Consider the following 19,221-nt stretch of genomic DNA (forward strand, 5'->3'; position numbering starts at 1 on the left):
TGCCAGGCTATGTGCACGTTGAGGCCACGTGAAGTGTCGAGCGCCCGCTGGCAGGTCAGGGGGCAGACCCAGGTGCCACGGGTCGACTGACTGAGATGACTGGCTGATGCACCACCTGTGCTCCCTACTGTGCCAACTGGCTGTTCTTTAGCCACCCGGCGCTCCGCTCGTTGTTGTGAGCGTCGCTCCTCTGTTGCTGGAGGGCGACTGCCTCCAACTGCCCAGTAACGTCATTCACGAGCCTCCTCCACAGAGGCCGATCTTGACACCGCTGGTACCAGTCATCGGCAATTCCCCTCAGCTCCGGGTCCTCGTGTACCACATCACTCCATCTCTTTTCTAACCTGTGCCGCGCCCGTTTAGCCCCCTCTATCCGGCCGAACAAAAGCTGTTTAAGCATGTGGTGGCTGGGCATGCGGGCTACATGGCCCAGCAAACGCAGCCTTGCCTGCCGGAGCTCACCAATGGGACTTTGTCCAGATCTTTCAAGGATTTGTGAGCTCACACAATCCAGCCTGGTTAAACCCAGGATGGATCGTAGGCAGGCCAGCCTAAATGTTTCTAACCGGTGAAGATGTTCCATTATCTTTTGTCCACTCCCCTCTCAAACACCTCCCCCTCCCTCCTTCAATGACTCCACCCTCAAACTCCTCGCACATCTCCTTCAATCACTCCCCTCTCAAACCCCTCCTCCCCAATTCGAATCCAGACGAGGCCGCCCCTTCGCAAAAGGCCACAAATTCCATCCACTCTGGCCCTCACCCTCCCACCACTTCCCTCCACCCTTTGGACACCCCCCCCCCCCCTACGAAAGAACGAAAACAAAAACACCCCTATAGGTGCCATACGTCTGGGCCTGTTTATATATATATATATTTTTAAATAGGCTTAAAAAAAGCCTTTTAATTAAAACGTCAAGAAGGAGCAGGCACAATTAAGACTACACAGACGCTTTTGAATCAAAACAAGGATGAGACTGGGACGAGAATATTTATGCACATTTTGAAGCGGTTCTTGGTATGTAATTAGGGTGGCTTCGCGTAAAATATGGTAAAATATCTAGTGCCATTTTTGACATCTTTTTAATTTATATATTGCGAAATCTAGCAACGTCGAGGCTCCTTTGGCCATTTTCAGCTTCAAATCATTGGGAACAATGTGCTGGTGGATATCTAACATTTGAAAGAAATGTAATTAAATGTATCTTCTTTCGGTAAAGTCACGTAGAAGGAAAGTAATAAAATAATAAAAATAAAACAAAATAAAATAATTCTCACGACGTTTCGGCCACAACGCAAGCAGCCGTCCTCAGGTGAAGACCAGGTCTGTCGGGGAGACAGCATTGTGGCCGAAACATCGTGAGAATTATATTATTATGTTTTATTTTTATTATTTTATTACTTTCCTTCTACGTGACTTTACCGAAAGAACCAAGAAGATGAATCCCTGCAGTCACGAAAACTTTAAATCGAAATTTAATTAAATGTAGTGACATAAATCTGGACTTAAAGCTTTCGTGACTGCAGGAATTCATATTCTTTGGGTCTTTCGGTAAAGTCACGTAGATAGGTTCAAAGAAAATAACAAAAAATAACAAAGAACTACGACGTTTCAATCACAACACAAGCGATCGTCATTAGGACGCTTGTGTTGTGATTGAAACGTAGTTTTATTTTTTATTTTCTTTGAACCTATCTACGTGACTTTACCGAAAGACCCAAATAATATGTAGTGACATTTATAGCGTTATAAAGTGTTCACAAAAATACATTATAAAAAATAAAATAATGAACCTCTCCTTGAATTTCGTAAATAGTGAGCTTCCAGTATCCTATTTGCACCCTTTTATTCCATTCTGCAGTAAACGACTGTTTGTGATCCACTATTTCAACATATTCCATTCCCTCTGACAACCTACCACTCACACTGTGATGCACATGCGACATTCCAATGGGCTGCTATTGTGCTATGATACATTTATTTAGACGATGCTCTATGTGCTATTATGCCACAATTATAATCAATACTTCAGCAAATATGAAGACAGCTGCCATGCCCAGAGACACTTCAATAAAGTGACATGCAGCAGCTAAAATGTCACAGGCACATTACAAAGGTACATATTACGACCTAAAACCTCAAATCCTAATACAATATAATTTGAAGCTGCTCAAAAATACACAGAATTTTGGCTATACAAACGACTTTTTATTTAAATGATTTACGAACTTCATACAGACCACATGTTTCATAAGAACCACGGGCCAGATTCAGGACACAGTTCTGCAAAAAACCTCACTTTTAAATTAACGTAATTTTATCTGATACAAAATCCCTTAACATGATCAAATACTCTCCAGCTTAGGTATATTTTTTATGGATATGATAAGAGGGTAGCTGGCATTAAGGCCCAAGGCATACTATATCCACATACAGGTCGAGATCTTCCCCTGGCTACGTACGGTGCGAAATAAGTTCAACATACATACAACCTCTCTACAACAGCCGACATTTGCAGCCAGGTAACGTCACCACTGCACTAGTGCAAGCTTAGATGCACTTTGAGGCTGGCAGATCATCGGTGAGACCCAAGTGTTATGGGTTGAGTTAGACTGACAGATGCACCACACCACCCATATTACACTAAATGTGATTCCAAAGAACACAGGATGAGATGTTACTATCCTTTGTGCAAGCACTTCCAAGAGTTCATGAACAGTGAGCCTGGTGAAATTTGGGGAGCGCATCGTCAGTAGTGAACCTTTGGTTCCTCGGGTGTTTCGGCCTTTCATACTATACACCCTCCCCAAAGGCGGCCAGCGACAGGGTGATCAATCCTACGCTTGCCTCCCATTCCCAATTAGTCATAGGAGTTGCCTTGTTGTTGATAGCCAACATCCCATGGGACTATGCATGGCAGGGGCGTCCTCCTCTCTGAGTCAAGCAATGTTGACTGCATACCTCCTGGCCCTCTCATTTTGGGGCCCAGCTGGGGTCTTTCCTCTTCGTCCAGAGCCACTGACTGCTGCCTTCTGCCGCCTCCGATACAGCTCTGATTGCCGAACGCTGGCTCTGGCCCTTAATTCCCAGGTCTCTAAGCAGTCTGGTTGTAGATGTTGCCACAAAACCTCTGCAGCCCACCTCCACTGGTCGGACTTATGTGTTCCAGCCATGATGCCGTGCTTCGGCAGCTAGATCGGCATAGCGCAGATGTTTTCGCTCATAAGCCTCATCTACTGAGTCCTCCCAGGGTACTGTGAGCTCAATGATGAAGACCTTCTTGAGCGAACGGGACCAGAGCACCATGTCAGGTCTTAGGGTGGTGGTTGCGATCTCCGGAGGAAACACAAGTTGCCGGCCAATGTCAGCTCGCGGGCCAAGCGCAGCTGGTCTCGCTCTATTGGTGTAGAGCCGCTCTTCGGTGGTTTAGCCCCTTCGCGGACAAAGGTCGTCCGTAAGGGGTGTGATGCTGCTGGGGGTGGTACGGAGTTGGTGGCAGCTCGCTTGTCCTCCAGGGCGGACGCAAGGTTTTTAAGGACTTGGTTGTGACGCCAAGTGTAGCGTCCTTGGGTGAGGCTTGCTTTACACCCTGTGAGAATGTGCCTGAGGTTGGCTGGCATGGAACAGAGGGCACAGTCCGGAGCTTCACCATACCATTGTTGAAGATTAACTGGTGTTGGAAGGACGTCATATGTTGCTCTGATGGAAAAGCTCAACCGCCTCGCTTCCAAGGCCCACAGATCCTTCCAGCTCACACACAAAATACACCACCTCACCATCACTCACTCAGCAATAATCACAACAGAAACACACACATCACACATAACACATCCTACTCCATATGTTCATGTTGACCATGCTGATCAACATCATCAATATCTTCAACAACATCATCGTCATCATCTTCCCCACCATGCGTTACCCATGGCGTGCTGGCAAGCTCCTGCGGGTCCTCGTGCCCGTGCGAAAGCGAGCGCGTATCAGCGCTGCCATGCGCGTGCACGTGCACATCTGCACCCGCTTGTCCGAGCACATGCACGTCCGTGTCCCTGTGCACGAGCACAACCTTGGTCCGGTTGTGCGAGAGCACGCCGGCGCCGCCGTGTTTTAGTACGAGCACGTCGGCGTCGTGGCGAGCGCAGGCAAGCACACTCGCGTCCTCGTCATCCATGTCCGTGCCGGAGTTCCCCTGCGAGCGTATTTTCTCGCAATGCCCCCCCCCGCACGACAGCGTCGGCGACGGCGCCAGCACGGTCGAATGGCCCGGAGACGGTAGCTCGCCGGCCGCGCTCGTGAAGGTTACAGCCCCAGACGACGGGCTAATAGTGTAGGTGACATGCTGCCCCGGTAACGACACGATGCCCGACGAGCTCGTGTAGGTGACGGGCTGCTCCAGCGATGCCATGGTCTGCCCCAGCGAGCTTGTGATGCTGTGTGCGGGGGTGATGTGAATGGAGCCGCCCGCACGCTGCACCATGTCCAGCGTGGCCAGGATGGCGCTCTCCAGTGACACCCCTACCATAGTGGAAGCCACGCCAGCCTCTCCGCACGCCACACCCACTTCCCTGCAAGCCACATCCCCCTCGTCAGCGCCCACACCCCCGTTGTCACAGGTCATGCTTCCATCTTCGCAGGTCACGCTCCCTTCCGGGATGGATTCGGTCACTGTAACCACCACCTAAAAGAGGGAAAACAATGGTAAAAATGCATCGAACCATCTGGAACACCACCCAGAGCACAGCTTACCATCACAAATCTAAACAAGCGATTTCTCCCCGGAAAGCTGGAATCTCTACCAGGTGTTCGAGATGATGAGGAGCATGACAAAGTCTGCTGCTGAAAAGCCACAAAATAATCTAATCCTGTTGTATCTATCCCTCCCAATATAAAAAACCTCCAGAGGAGCATATTGTTATGAAGGTTTGTACACAATGAACAGTGACTAGATTTGGAATTTTGAAAATTCATGTACATCAATAATCTTTAATGAGAGGATTCATCTCCGAACAAAACTCTTCTTCGACCAATATTATCCGTGGTTGGGCATCGAACCCGGGTGACCAGGTTCATATCACAGTGCACGACTCCCCGAAAGACAAACCCACACACACGTACACACGTACACACATACACACACTCTTGCATGCGGTGATGCCCTGACCTGGTGAGTGGTTTCAGTGGTGTGCATCTCAAGCTTGGTGCCAGGGGACGAGGCTGCTGGGTCATCTTCCTCTTGTAGTGTAGTCAGCTGTGTCTGGAACAAACACAAAGATCACCTGTATAACCTTAACAGACTGTAGGAGTAAGTGCTGTTAGCGAGCAACCTATGAAGGCCGACAAGACACACAAGGGAGTAGAAGGCGAGCACCACACCTGGCACCCTTTGTCTCCCCAGTGACAATGTTTACACACCGCACCAGGTACTCATTTGAGGCTGAGTCGACCTACGGGAGGCCCTGGACCAGTTCAGATAATCGTCACTAGTGTTGGCCATGAGCGGAAATCGAACTGTGGTCGCCAGGTTCGTAGCACCACGCACTAACCACTACACTATCGCAATCTGGTACACAAGTGTGGACACACGGCACAAAGACATTCTTTACACTTTCCAACTAAGGTTGAAAGCATGAATGCATTGGCCCTGTTCGTCTGTCACAATAATTATCCTGAAGATGATATATTAGTGGAAATGTTTCATATAAAAATGTTGTTGCTCTTTGGGAAAGAATTCACCCCATTAGAAAACCAGCAAAATTAATTAATTGTCTTGAGCAACATTACAGAACTCTGAAATATATTGTAAAAGTTGTGAATGGTAGTTGTATTGTCACTGAAATGGATGTTCAGACCAACAAGCTATCCCATCAAGTAATATTTGCATAAATTTGAGGCTTTGTGAAGTTAATCTCGCAGGCTTTTTTATTTATTAACTTCGGGATAGTGGAATTCATAACTTCCAAATGTTACGTTACATATAACTCTCATATACAGAGCATGTAAACACACTACCCATTAAAAATTTACTATATTAAGAGCCACTTTTACCTTACAGTAAGTGCTCGTAAAAATGCATTCCTCAACAGTGCCGCATTAAGCGAAAACTATTTCCCCATAAATAATGTAATGATAAAGTTTGGCGAGATAAAATATAAACGCACACACAGTAAGATGTTGGGACAAATAACATAGGATATGGCACCGCGCTACAGTTTCATTCCGCGTACTATATCATACCGCTCAGCAGCGCAACTCAAGAAAGTAGTTCGTCATCGACTGCTCAGAAACCATGTGATAACAGACACGTTCTGTGTTAAAACAGACGCGTTCCGCTGCATAATGAGCGCTTTCCACGTTGTGCGAAAAGTGTTGCTTCATGGAAGAAGCGCATTTTAACGAAAACGTGTTGTGTGAACACGCGTTCAAGCGAGGACTTACCGTATTTCAAATCCATTGTGAAATATAACAACCGTATCATATCCACCCAACTTCTTGAAATAAATCCGTACTGTGGCAATGTAAAAACCAGGTTGGATTTATTTTTTCATGCACTCTATTATTTCCTGTAGGGAGGTTGGACTGGCGCAGATCCTGTTACAATGTGGCAGGTGTAATGCTGCTAAGAGTGGTGTGGCTGGAGTGGTGGGTGTTCAAGGTGACGTGTTGTGGTAGAATCAGTGTTGCTGGTGTGGTTACCGGCACGATGGTGATGGTGGGTGTGTTCTCCAGGTCCTGGCCCTGAGCGAAGTGAATGTGCACCAACTACAAACCACCACGACATACAAGAACAAAGACAGACGCACACACCGCAATTACACATCATACACAACACACCAATCAAGACTATCCCGTTTACGGTGGTAAATGATAAAGCAGCATTAAACAGCCATGACAAAAATTGTTCTCGCGCCCGTATTTTGCAGGTTTAACCGGTGTGAATTGTCAGAGTGAATTGTGCCTCGAGATAGAAGAAAGATGCACCATATTAACATAAATACAATGAGAATTACAGGCAATGCCAAAATAAGTTGTAATTTTTTTAATTTTTTATTTACTTACACTGTCTTAAAAGGAAATACATATTTAATCGGTGAAGTTTCGGGCAATCGCCCTTCTTTATATAGCCAGAGATGCCAAATGTTCATAGCCAAAATAGTCATTGCACAATGCTTGCAAAGGAGTTTGTCGTGGGAGTGGTGGGTATAATGCTGTGCGCAGGCTATAAGTGGTGAAGCTCTGAAGCTTAGCTGTACACACAATGACTATGGCGCTTGTACGTGGATTGCACGTGGAGATGTAAAATAGAATGTGTGCGCACGGTGTCACGCTGCCCAAACAAGTGTGGGGTGGTGCTGCTTATGTTGGGTGGCGATCTTAAAACAGGCGTGGGAATCCCACAAGCGCTAGGGCAAGAGGTCGTCATATTATTGTTATTATGCTTGCTTACCGAGGAAAAGCCTCACCGAGTTCCAAGACTCTTCTTCAGAAGGGTCCTGTCAAGTTTTCGCAGTAGGGGGGGCAATGTTCATATTTGTAATCCCAATTCAGAAATTTGCAGGCCATTTTTCAGCATTAGGACATTTGGCCAATACCAAATACATTGTATATATTTTTTTGCTATGGGAGAAAACTAGAGAACGCAAAGGAAACCTATGTAGAACAGGGGGAGAACATACAAAAACCATAGAGAAGCGCGCCCGAGTCAGGAATCAAACCCAGGTGCTTCTTACCTGTGGGGCGCAAGCATTGTGTTGAAAGTGTGCATGGCAGACGGGGTGTGCTTGCCTGTGCCTGGTTTGTGCGAGCGTGTGCGTGAGTGCGTGAGTGAATGAGTGTGTGCATGAGCGCATGTGACTGTGTGTGTGTCATCTCAGTCAGTCGACCCGTGGCACCTGGATCTGCCCCGTGACCTCCTGCCAGCGGGCGTTCGACACTTCACGTGGCCTCAAGGTGCACATGGCCTGGCACAAGCGTCGTGGTGACGTCACCGCCACTTAGTGGCGAATGGCGGTTGTTGTTGTGTGCGTGTGGGTGTGTGCGTGTGTGGGCGTTGTGCGTGTGTGGGCGTGTGCGTGTGTGGGCGTGTGTGGACGTGTGTGGGCATATGCATGCGCGCGTGCGTGTGTGGACGTGTGTGGGCATATGCATGCGCGCGTGCGTGGGTGTGTGCGGGTGTGTGCGCGTGTAGATGTGTGCATGCAGGGCAAGCCACACCTCAGGGTGCTTGCGCTTGAGGTGGCGCGTGAGGGAGGCGCGCGTGGACACCTTTGCCCCACAGGCGTCGCAAGCGCGTGCCTCCACGCGCTGGTGGGTGAGCTGCTCATGCTTGTGCAGCATGTACTCCGTGACAAACTTTCGCTGACACAACGTGCACTCAAACTGCTTCCCAACTGGTGCACACGGGGAAAAACACGAGGACACAAATCAGCCGCACATTTCTTTGGAACTCTGTGAGAGCCCCCTAGAGAAAATACGTCCACTTCAGATGCATACCTGGAGCGATTGCTCTGGATGCACAAGGTGAGTTGACATGTCTGTGATTCATAATTCAAGTCAGAGCGCAACTGACACAAATAATGAATTAATGTGGAGCAGGTGAGTCCATTCATTTGCAAGGTGAACTGATATTTTTTTATATTCTTAGGTTTTTTCGGTCAAGTCACGTAGGTAAAAAATAAAAATTAATAAAAGTAAAATAAAATAAAAAAACACGACGTTTCGGAGGCAACACAAGCTTCCGTCTTCAGGTGGAACCGTCACAGCCACGACAGCTGTATCAAGTAAATGAGAGATTACAAGAGCTACCACTCCGTATATATAATGGTTGAAGAGGGGAAGGGCCAAGTACGGCACACTTTTTTTTATTAATATGGTAAGGTGAGGCTTAAGACTAAGAATAGACTGCTTATCAAAAGACTGAGCCTTTGTTATGGAGAGGTACGGTTTGTGACTACGCCTAGCCTACATAAAAATGTGAAAAAAGAAAAAACTAAACCTGGTAAAACAAGACTGGCTGTCTATCAATAACCTGTAATAGTTGTCTGTCAAATAAGATGGTCCAAATAAGTGTAGTTAAATCTTTTTGCATGGTTAATCACATCTTTCCAATGATTACTCAGTTTGTAACCATCATCACGGTTGAAATTATGTCTGTGTTTGTATATTTGTATGGCTTCGTGTACAAACCTTTGATGGTAGCCAGGAGGTTTGCAGAGCACCTTGGTCTCGGAAAAGACAATTTCATGTGAGCCCACAGAGTTGTAACAATGATCGGCAACGGCCGAAGAATCAGTTCTGCCGTGTTTCAGATCTGACTTGTGCTCGCGGACACAATCAGAAATATGACGTTTCGTTTCTCCAATGTGGCAATCACCACAACTGCAACTCAATTTGTAGACTCCAGGATATTGTAAGTCAGGAACGACATCCTTCACAGACTAAACAAGTGGGCATAGCCATGCCAGGGCAGCCCCTGGGTTAGACACGAGGCAATATTCCCCCTACAATCCAGAATGGGTGTTTTTACTTCTCGATGTTTGAAGTGCGCATCACGCAGGGGTGGCATGTGTCTTACCCGTGTGTACCAACTTGTGCACCTCCAGGCTGTTCCTCTCACAGAAGGTTTTCCCACACAGCTCGCACATGTAGTCCTTGGTACCTGCACCTCACACACGGTACGGAGCAATTCCACCGCACCGGGGTGCACACGACGTAGCACGCCACCCGCAACAATTGAACAAATTATGTGGTGATGCTGCTGCTGCATTGGCCGTGGTGCAAACGCAATGAGGAAAAAACACAACACGCTCGTCAATAAAACTGTCTTCAAATACAAAGATACAATCGGTGACGTTTCGGACAATGGGCCATGTTCATAGCACATTAATGTCGCCGATTATAGATTTATTTTTCAAGGCAGTGTTGTCGATGAGTGTGTTGAGTTTTTGTTAATAATTGCAGTGTAGTCCGGTAAAATAAAACCCGCAAAGCACTGATGAGGGATTGAGCGTGGTGTTCTAGCATGGAGCTTGCGTGTGGATTGTATAAAGCGGTGTGTTGCAGTTGAGCGAAAGTGGTGTTGTGTGTAGGCCTGTGTTCCAGAGTGGTGGTTGGTTTTAAGATATCGTGTTGTGGAGTGGGTGTGTGCTTTGGTGTATTGCGGCATAATGTGGCATGGTTGAAATGGACAGATGCAATGTGGGGTGATGCAGTGTGGTGTGCAATATATGTGCGATGTATAAAGCACGACCCTTTGTCCATCCACTGCTCGCTTAAGGTCTCCCCACACCATATTGGTTATAGAGACTGTTTGACCATACATCACCACACTGGTCAGGACCGGTTGTTGAAGGGGGGACTAATTTTTTTATTACTTGCCACTGGAAATGGAACTTTGGTTGCCAGATTTATAGTGCAATTTGCTAATTATTGCACGACCACTAGACCATAATTGTGATGTGTTGAGTTAAACAAGTGTTAGGTGGTGTGTGGAATGCCGTGGCGAGATGTGGTGTGATATGGAGTGCTATTATTGTGGGAGCGGTGATGCAGTGGTTTGCGTATTGTGTCGTGTTGAAAGAGTGCACTATGAACCTGATGAACCGAGGTCAAAACCCAGCCACGACCGATATCAGTGACGAGCCAGATCTCAACTGCTCCTTACACCTTCCCAACTTCACCATACTGCACCCACCAGTGTGGCGAGCTCTGGCTAAGTAACTCATAACATGCCGTTGGTCGGCCTTCATCCACCAGCAGTGGATTAACAAAAGGGTAGCATATTACTGTTGTTATAACGTGGGACGGGGTGGACTGCGTATGGTGCTGTGATTGAAGGAATTCGTACCGGAGTGGCGTCGCATATGCTTGAGCATGTTGACCTTTTGACTGAAGGCCCGGCCACAGATTTCGCAGGCAAACTCACGGATCCCCTTATGCAGCTTCATGTGGTGGCGCAGAGCGTGTTTTGTCTTCATGCCTGAAAATAACATACACACCATGTACACAAAGTGACAGAACAAAGATCCCCTATATAGCCAATTTAGAATGTCGGGGGAGCATCTGTTAGTGAGCACCTATGAAGGCTTGCACAATGCACGAGGGGATGGTGCGGCTAACCCACGCCCGGTTACTTTTGTCACCGAAGTTCTCACGTTAACGCTCCGCATCAGGTACTCATTTTAGTAGACCCGTGGATGATGATAGGAACTGCGACGTCTGTTCCCCACATCACTGTGGGTTAGAGTTCTCCTGTGTGGTGCGAGTGCTTTGTGCGTGCTCTAGGTGCTCTCGTGAGTACCCTTTCCGCATTCTGCACAGAGGTACTCCCGGATGTTGTCGTGCACACGCATGTGCTCCTTCAGCATGTCCTTTCTTGCGAAGCACTTCCCGCACACATCGCATCCGTGTGTCTTTTCTCCTGCAGACAAACAGATCCCCCCTATAGCCACAACAGACTTTTTGAGCAGATGCTAATCGCGGGCACCTTATGAAGGTCAACACGGCAAACGAGGGAGTGGGTGGCCAACACCACGCCCGACCACCCTTGTCACCTTGGTGCTCATGTTTACACACCACGCCAGGTACTTATTTAAGTATGAGTCGATCGAGGGTAACACACACACCCACCATGCCAACCGACATTGTACATTAGTAGGTAATGCATGGATAATTGTGTATTTTAGCCACCCCCATGTCAATTCCAATGTGAATGCCACTTTGTGCACCCATGTACAGTACCTGTGTGTATGACACGATGTCGTTCCAGGTTCCCGGAGCTGTTAAAGATCCTTCCACACAATTCACATGGGTGTATGTATCTGGAACCACAAAGAAGACAACAATAACCATAAAACAATAAACTTTCGTCTCTCTCTTTTAAAACAAATACAAGAACAACAACCGCCATTCGCCACGAAGTGTCAGTAACGTCACCACGACGCTTGTGCCAGGCTATGTGCACGTTGAGGCCACGTGAAGTGTCGAACGCCTGCTGGCAGGAGGTCACGGGGCAGACCCAGATGCCATACTACGACTGACCGAGACGATTGGCTGATGCACCACCTGTGCCCCCTACTGTGCCAACTTGCTGTGCTTTAGTCACCCGGCGCTCCGCTCGTTGTTGTGAGCGTCGCTCCTCCCCCCTCTGTTGTTGTTGGAGGGCGACTGCATCCAACTGCTCAGTAGTGTCCTTCACGAGCCTCCTCCACAGAGGACGATCTTGACACCGCTGGTACCAGTCATCGGCAATTCCACTCAGCTCCACATCCTCCTTACCACATCACTCCATCGTTTCTATAGCCCATGCCGCGCCCATTTAGCCTCCTCGATCCGGCCGAACAAAAGCTGTTTAGGCATGCGGTGGCTGGGCATGCGGGCTACATGACCCAGCCAACGCAGCCTTGCCTGCCGAAGGAGCTCACCGATGGTTAAACCCAGGATAGATTCTAGGTAGCCCAGCCTAAATGTTTCTAACCAGCGAAGATGTTCCATTTCGGGAGGTCCACGTTTCGCAAGCATAGAGAAGGGAGGGAATGACTGTGGCTGAGAAGACTTGAAGCTTCATGTGGAGCGCAAGACCAGGTAGCTTCCATACAGCATTACGCAACCAATGTAAAGATAATGCCGCTTGACTGATTCGGAGTGAGACCTCTACTGTTAAACCAGAGCCGATCATGAGCACACTGCCCAGGTATGGGAAACTCTCCACTCTCTCCACAACTGCCCTATAACCAATTGGGAGTTGTGGGGGCAGAGTGTCCGATGGTACAGAATACCCAGGCAGGTGCTTAGTTTTGGTGGGGCTGATGGTAAGGCCCCACCTATTAGTGGCAAGCTCCAGGTTCAGCAGCAGCGCCTCCAACTCCTCCTCTGAGTGAGCAGCAATTACGAGATCATCGGCATACATAACATGGTTGAGCAATAGGGAGCTAAATTGTACTAAATTGTACTAATAAAACAAATACGACACCCACTATGGAGGTAGGCCCGCTCATTGGTCAAGCATGAGGCCATAAAATCTTAAATTGGGAACAAAATTCTGAGGTTTCATAAATTCTTTGGGAGACCAGAACAGCATTTTCAAGACCAAGACTGTCTCGGCCACACCAGGATGTGAGGTAGCTCTAAGTGGTGTAAATTCCACATTTCTATGGCAGGCGTCCATCTATTCACATGACGCATTTACGGTGCGTGGTGCCACGCTGGGTGTGCATGAAAAATTGTGATGGTGCATGGTGTGGTGTTTGGTAAATTTTGACACGGAGTGGTGTGATGCAGCATCATGCCGGTCGTGGTGTTTGGTAAATGGCGACACAGCGTGGCGCGGTACAGTGCCGGTGGCAGTGTTTGGTACAACAGCGGTGCGACGTGGTGCGACAGTGTGCCGTACTTGTGCACAGTGGGGTCGGACTCGGGCAGTCGGTCGCGATGGATCACCATGTGGGCGTGGTACGTGGCTTTGAGCGCAAAACGGCGGCCGCAGATGTCACAGCAGAAGCCACGCTCTTTGTGGATCTCCATGATGTGGCTCAGGTACTCCCCGCCACGTGCAAACGTCAGCTGTGTGTGCACGCAAAACAAACGCAAAGTTCTCCCTCGTATCGCCTCTACCAGACTGCGGGGACAAAGTGCTGTTAGCAAGCATTCATTAAGGCCAGCGGAGGACACGAGGGAGTAGTGTGGCCAGCACCACACCAAGTTACCTATTTCTCCAAGACAGAATAGTGCTTGCATTCTGGAAGCCAAAAACCGTAATACATACAAAAGCAGATTTGTAAATGTATGTATGATGGTGAACTTTTTTCACAGCATACGTAGACAAATGTGCTAATCGGAGGTCTGGGGAAAGGCCAACAAATTAAACACAAAAAGCAGTTCAAAAGAAATGAGTTCCAAATCTAGATGATTTCAAAGTGCACAGCTCTAGTGGCTAATATCGGAAAAGCGTTCCAGATGGCCGCAGAAGTGCATATGAAAGCGTGCGATGCAGTGACCATCTTTGTTAGATGGCTAGCCAAAAACCGCAGCGAAGATGACTGGAGTTTGCGTGATGGTGTATAATAATAGGCACAATTTCTACCATCGGATCAGTCCTCCCATTATATCTTGCATTGTCAAATGACATCACCTTGCTGCCTGTATAATTGCACACTGCCTTGTTTTAGACCAATGATTTAGACAGCAACAGCAGGACGATAAGATAACTGTACACCTGCTTAATCCTTGATAGGAATCACCTGTATAGTATAACAAGCACTCGGCCTGTGATTATTAACTGATTCATAAGCTCATGATACAAGCGTTGAATTTAAAGTTCAGGATTTATGCTGATTATATGCAAATGGGGCTTTAGGTTAACGGAAATAAACCAGACCAAACAAAAGAGAACAAGACACGAAACAAAATAACAGGACAAACAAGACATGCATCAATTAATTCCTACAACTGTGACCCTGAATTGTAACAATTCATCAAATCATATGGAGGGGTGGCACTGGGTGAATGATTACGTGTCTATCATAGACCCTTTGCATTCCATCTCCCCACCCGCCTGCCAGCACCTGACAGCGCTTGCAGTTGTATTTGTGGGGTGCGTCTTCATGGGAATCTCCGGGTGGTCCGTCCTCGTCAGCTTGGATGCCCAGCTGACTAATGAAGGTGTCACGTTCCCCGTCGGCCATCAGAGCAATGTCCTGCAGCCGCATGCATGCATACCCACTCGCACACAGCTTACACAAAACAACCCTTCTCTCCTCCCACCAAGCACATAGAGTTTAGCCATACAGACTGTTGGGGCCAGTGCTGTTAGTGAACACTTGCTGAACTTTACATACTGCACTTAACCTCGTGGAAGCCTAGGACCAGTTCAGATATTCACCACTGATATTGGTCGTGAGCAGGAATCTTGCCCCCCTTCACTAGAACAAACTTCCCCTCCACATTAAGCAGTCATTCTCGCTTACTAGTTTCCACTCTTCCCCCAAAACTCGTTGTTTTCCGTTAACTCAACCCACGACCCCAAACTCCCGCTTCTAACCACCACTACCGTTCCTGCTCCCTCTTCAAAATCTCATTACATGGCTACCACTCATTTCCCATCCATCCAATTTATTCATCATAATTTAGTTTAATCAATTTAGTTTTTACCTAATTCACACATCAGAGATTCATCCATTACTTCTTCTCATCTATTTTATTCTCATCTCCACCATTACATTCATATGTACCATTTTTACTTCTCTAGAAAGCGCTTTCATCAAGGCGCTATATAAATTACGTGAAGATAAGATATTAGTTGTGAGCGGGAATCGAACTCCGGTCGCCGGGTTCGTAGCGTTGCATGCTAACCACTGCACCACCGCTCCCAACTCTCCTCCCCCACACGCACCTAACCACACAATTAATTGCACATAGACATGGACACAATATAGCTAGGTTGTTAATGCAAATACTATTAACACTTCTATACAATGTAAGTGGGCGACCTAGCCAGGTGGCACGGTGTTATGAGTGTGGGAAAGATTCAAATTTTTCTGCGGTCGACATAATGAGCACTACTTGGTCGTATGTATGTACAGTATGTTGAACTTCTTTCGCACCGTACGTAGCCAACCGTGCTAATCGGAGGTGCGGGGGAAGGACAACAACCGGCAGTGGTTATTGTGTGAATAAGTTCGCCCATGTCACAGAAGCGTAATTTGGCTCAGGAATGAAAACAGGAGATGATCAACGCCCCCACGCTTTTTCGAGTAGGCACTTGATTCGTCGTGCCGTGTTACGGTGACTGTGCGGTATGCAGGAAATGGTGGGTAGCGTGGATTATTGTTCAGCGCATAGTTGCGTGAAACAAAGGATGCCCGTGTGGTGTGGTATGCATGGTGGTGGTGTGTTGCGATGCGTACTGCACTTGGTGTAGTGTATGTTAATGATATGTTCAACGAGAACTATGACCAAATCACCCAGGATGCACCTGACAGCATCATATCTCGAAAGCCAAGCTGCATTAAGATTGGATAGTGCTTGGATGGGCGACTGGCAGGCATGCATTATATTACATAACACAATTTTTGTTCCTGGGTGGCAAGTGTTATTTTTTAACTGCTTATGCCTAAAAAGTATAGAAAATTACTATTATTCCACACAAACTTTGCTTTTGTGACCAGGACTTTATGCGAATGAAAGACACAAATGCACACGTTTCCTGATGGAAAATAGGTAAATTTCTAAATATCACAAAAGCAAAGTTTGTGGAGAATAATAGCCATTTTCTGTAGTTTTGATGCATAAGCAATAGGAAATAACACTTACTACCCAGGAACAAAAAGTAAATAAATTTGTTACACAGCGTTATTAATGGAGTGGACTATTAACTTTGCTTTTGTGTCCTGGTCACAAAAGCGAAGTTTGTGGGGAATAATAGCGACTTTCTGTACTTCTGAGGCATAAGCAATTAGGAAATAACACTTACTACCCAGGAACAAAAAGAGTTTTTTGTTACACAGGGAAATAATTAATTAATTGCCTGCAGAGGTAAATGAAGCAACACCCATCGTTGCACTGTACTATGCGACATTATTTCTGCTCCCAGACCAGCGTGGCGACATACGGTCAAAAAACCACAGAACCTGCACGTTGTGTGGGGAGTCTTCATCAAGCTGTGGATATACTTAAAGGGCTGCACGTGTATATAGTTATTATTATTATTTCCCGCACCTCCGATTAGCACGGCTGGCTACGTACGGTGCAAATGAAGTTCAACATACATACGTAGTTGCACAAAACTGGGCGAAAACCCTGGGGCCGGCCCAGGACACGCTGGCAGGACTATGTCGCTCGGCTGGCCTGAGAACGCCTGGGAATTCCCGAGAAAGAGCTAGTATCCGTCGCCAGGGAAAGGGAGGTCTCGATCGCCCTACTCAACATGCTGTCGCCGCGACCCTCACCAAGACAAGTGGATTGAGAAACGAACGAACGATACCAAGGGTACAGCACGCGTTGTACAGTGTAATAGCGTGTGCTGTAATGTGCAGTGTGCTTGGTATAAGAATAGAGAGTGCGATACGTTCACTGCACGTGGGGCGGTGTGCTTGCCTTGAAGTGCACGTGGATGTGGTCTCGAAGGACGTCCACGCGGTAGAACCTGCGGCCACAGATCTCGCACGCGTACTTCTTGTCTCCGTGAGTCAGCAGGTGTTTGTTCATGTTACTGCGACAGGAGAACACCTGTACGATGGACACCATCAATTCAATCTCTCGGTTATCTACAGCATAGCATTGAGACAACAGACCGAACAAATTAACGGGTGGAGATTGGCGGATGACAACCAAACTCTCGCAGTTTTCTGTTGGCTGGAGTTGGGTTTTTTCGCAGATCAATGTTAACGATTGTTCAACGTGCATACATATATTTTTTACACGGTAATAAATCAAGAGGTATTGATTTTTTTCAATACCTACAGATTCATTCTGACCTTAATGAAGCTGCAATAATGACTTTGCACTCAGCTATGAAATAAAGAAAATAGGACTATCCCCTAGTTTCAAATTGTGTTCATTTACTTCAAGAGAAGTATGGGCTTTCAATGCATGATGTCGCCCAGCATGAAAATATAAAATTGTGGTTTTGAATAAGAAATATGTTACAATAATATTCACAAAAACTAGTTTTTTTTTCATTTGACAAAATTATTTAACCGCATATTCACTGTTTTTGGGCCTACGCCTCATCATGAAACCACTAAATGATTTGAACAGTGGTTTGGATGACCTTGCCCACGTTCATAATGTCACCTTATTGCACACAGGACAGGGCGAGGGCTCCTTGCGATACTTGTTTCGCCCCTCTGTCTCCGCATCTCCATCCTCCTTGCTCCAGCGCTTAGCACCTACACCAAAACAAACACCAGAATTTACACAAGATACACGCATGGGCTTAATTTAAGCCGGGTATGTCAGTGACCTGGAAGAAAAAACCACATCCAGTATACCTCTTGCAATGGGTGTGGCTACTACAGCAAAGTGCACAAAAAATGGAGTGTCTAGTTCGTTGAGATGAGACTGGGACCTGTGATTATATAATGTGCATAATGCCCTTTGCAAGCTGTGACTAAAACATGACACAGGGTACACACGACCCGGGTGCCAGCACAGATGCTCATGCTTAACGCTGTGTACGCGTGATGTGCCGAGGTGAAGCGTGTGCCGTGCCGCGAGGTGTGGTGTGGAACGCACGTTCCAAATGCCGGCGCAAATGCTCCAACATGACGTCGCGTCTGTAGAAGCCCTTGTGGCAGACCTCACACGCAAAGCGTCGCTCCCCGTGCTTCTTGCGGTGCTTGGAGAGATTGGATCCGGTGGAGAAGAACTTCATGCACACCCCGCACTGGAAGGTGCGCTCATCTGTAGCACACAGCAACAGCACGTGCGCACACCACGGTGTCAACTGGGGACCTTGGACCATGTTTTTTTCCGGCAGTCCACATAATGACATCATACATCATGTGTTGTATGTATGTTGAACTTCTTTTGCGCCGTACGTAGCCAACTGTGCTAATTGAGGGTGTAATTTCACACGGTGTCATGACATCACAATGTCCGTACATGCAATAATCTATGCCTCTCGTCTCCATTCTCTCATATCTTTCTTGTTTATCTCACACTCTTACCAGTAATCTTTAACTGTTGTCTATAGCACTCTCGCATCTATATTTTGATGATCTCGTCCCAGTAATCTGCATCTCTTCATGTCTCGGTAAGCTACATCTCTTGGTGAGCCACTCCAAGAGTCACAGGCCACAAGTTGAAGAACTCTGGTGGATGTAATGTCATCACCCAGGGTTGTGATGTGGTGTTTCAAAGTGCGGTGTGTGGTAAGTGAATGTGGGTGGATGGATGCACAGATGTGTACATTAGTGTGTCTTGCTGCATGGTTTTCCGGTGTGCCATGATGGGAGTACCCACCAGTTTGACAATTGTGAAATTGCAATGCCCCCTCGGTCTTGAAGGCCTTGTGGCAACCGATGCACTGATGTGGGAATTCAATGTCCACCTGCTCGACACGCACACATGGAATTATTAGTCAATGCACCATTAAAACTGTTTCACAGAGGTACTATTGATCATCCTGAAAAGTTCTGCGAAGCGAAAACTACGGCTTTGTGAATGCTTTACATGCATCTGGACAGAAGGAAGTTAGGCGTTTAGCCACACAAGGGAAGTGTGTGG

The 19,221-nt window shown here is 47.1% G+C and overlaps 1 protein-coding gene across 3 annotated transcripts in view; it reads right to left on the bottom strand.

Annotated features, from left to right (window-relative positions):
- Positions 1-1,606: 1,606 nt before the first annotated feature.
- PRDM15 (PR/SET domain 15) overlaps positions 1,607-19,221 on the bottom strand; it is a 31,222-nt gene continuing 13,607 nt past the window's right edge. The window contains exons 13-26 of one of the 3 annotated variants that reach the window (XM_061560331.1): positions 18,958-19,045; positions 18,229-18,396; positions 17,788-17,882; positions 17,089-17,220; positions 14,559-14,690; positions 13,388-13,557; positions 11,737-11,816; positions 11,297-11,413; positions 10,844-10,975; positions 9,572-9,655; positions 8,212-8,387; positions 6,694-6,759; positions 5,162-5,254; positions 1,607-4,678 (exon numbers count right to left, since the gene is read on the bottom strand). In XM_061560331.1, the coding sequence (XP_061416315.1) occupies positions 3,833-4,678; positions 5,162-5,254; positions 6,694-6,759; positions 8,212-8,387; positions 9,572-9,655; positions 10,844-10,975; positions 11,297-11,413; positions 11,737-11,816; positions 13,388-13,557; positions 14,559-14,690; positions 17,089-17,220; positions 17,788-17,882; positions 18,229-18,396; positions 18,958-19,045 (2,379 nt within the window). In that variant the 3' untranslated portion in view covers positions 1,607-3,832. Of the gene's footprint in view, positions 4,679-5,161; positions 5,255-6,693; positions 6,760-8,211; positions 8,388-9,571; positions 9,656-10,843; positions 10,976-11,296; positions 11,417-11,736; positions 11,817-13,387; positions 13,558-14,558; positions 14,691-17,088; positions 17,221-17,787; positions 17,883-18,228; positions 18,397-18,957; positions 19,046-19,221 lie in introns of all 3 variants that reach the window. The other 2 variants (XM_061560330.1, XM_061560332.1) reach the window with 2 other exon arrangements.

The sequence above is a fragment of the Lethenteron reissneri genome, chromosome 26 (assembly GCF_015708825.2).
Source record: "Lethenteron reissneri isolate LAM-NWPU_2019-01 chromosome 26, ASM1570882v1, whole genome shotgun sequence".
Taxonomy (NCBI): domain Eukaryota; kingdom Metazoa; phylum Chordata; class Hyperoartia; order Petromyzontiformes; family Petromyzontidae; genus Lethenteron; species Lethenteron reissneri.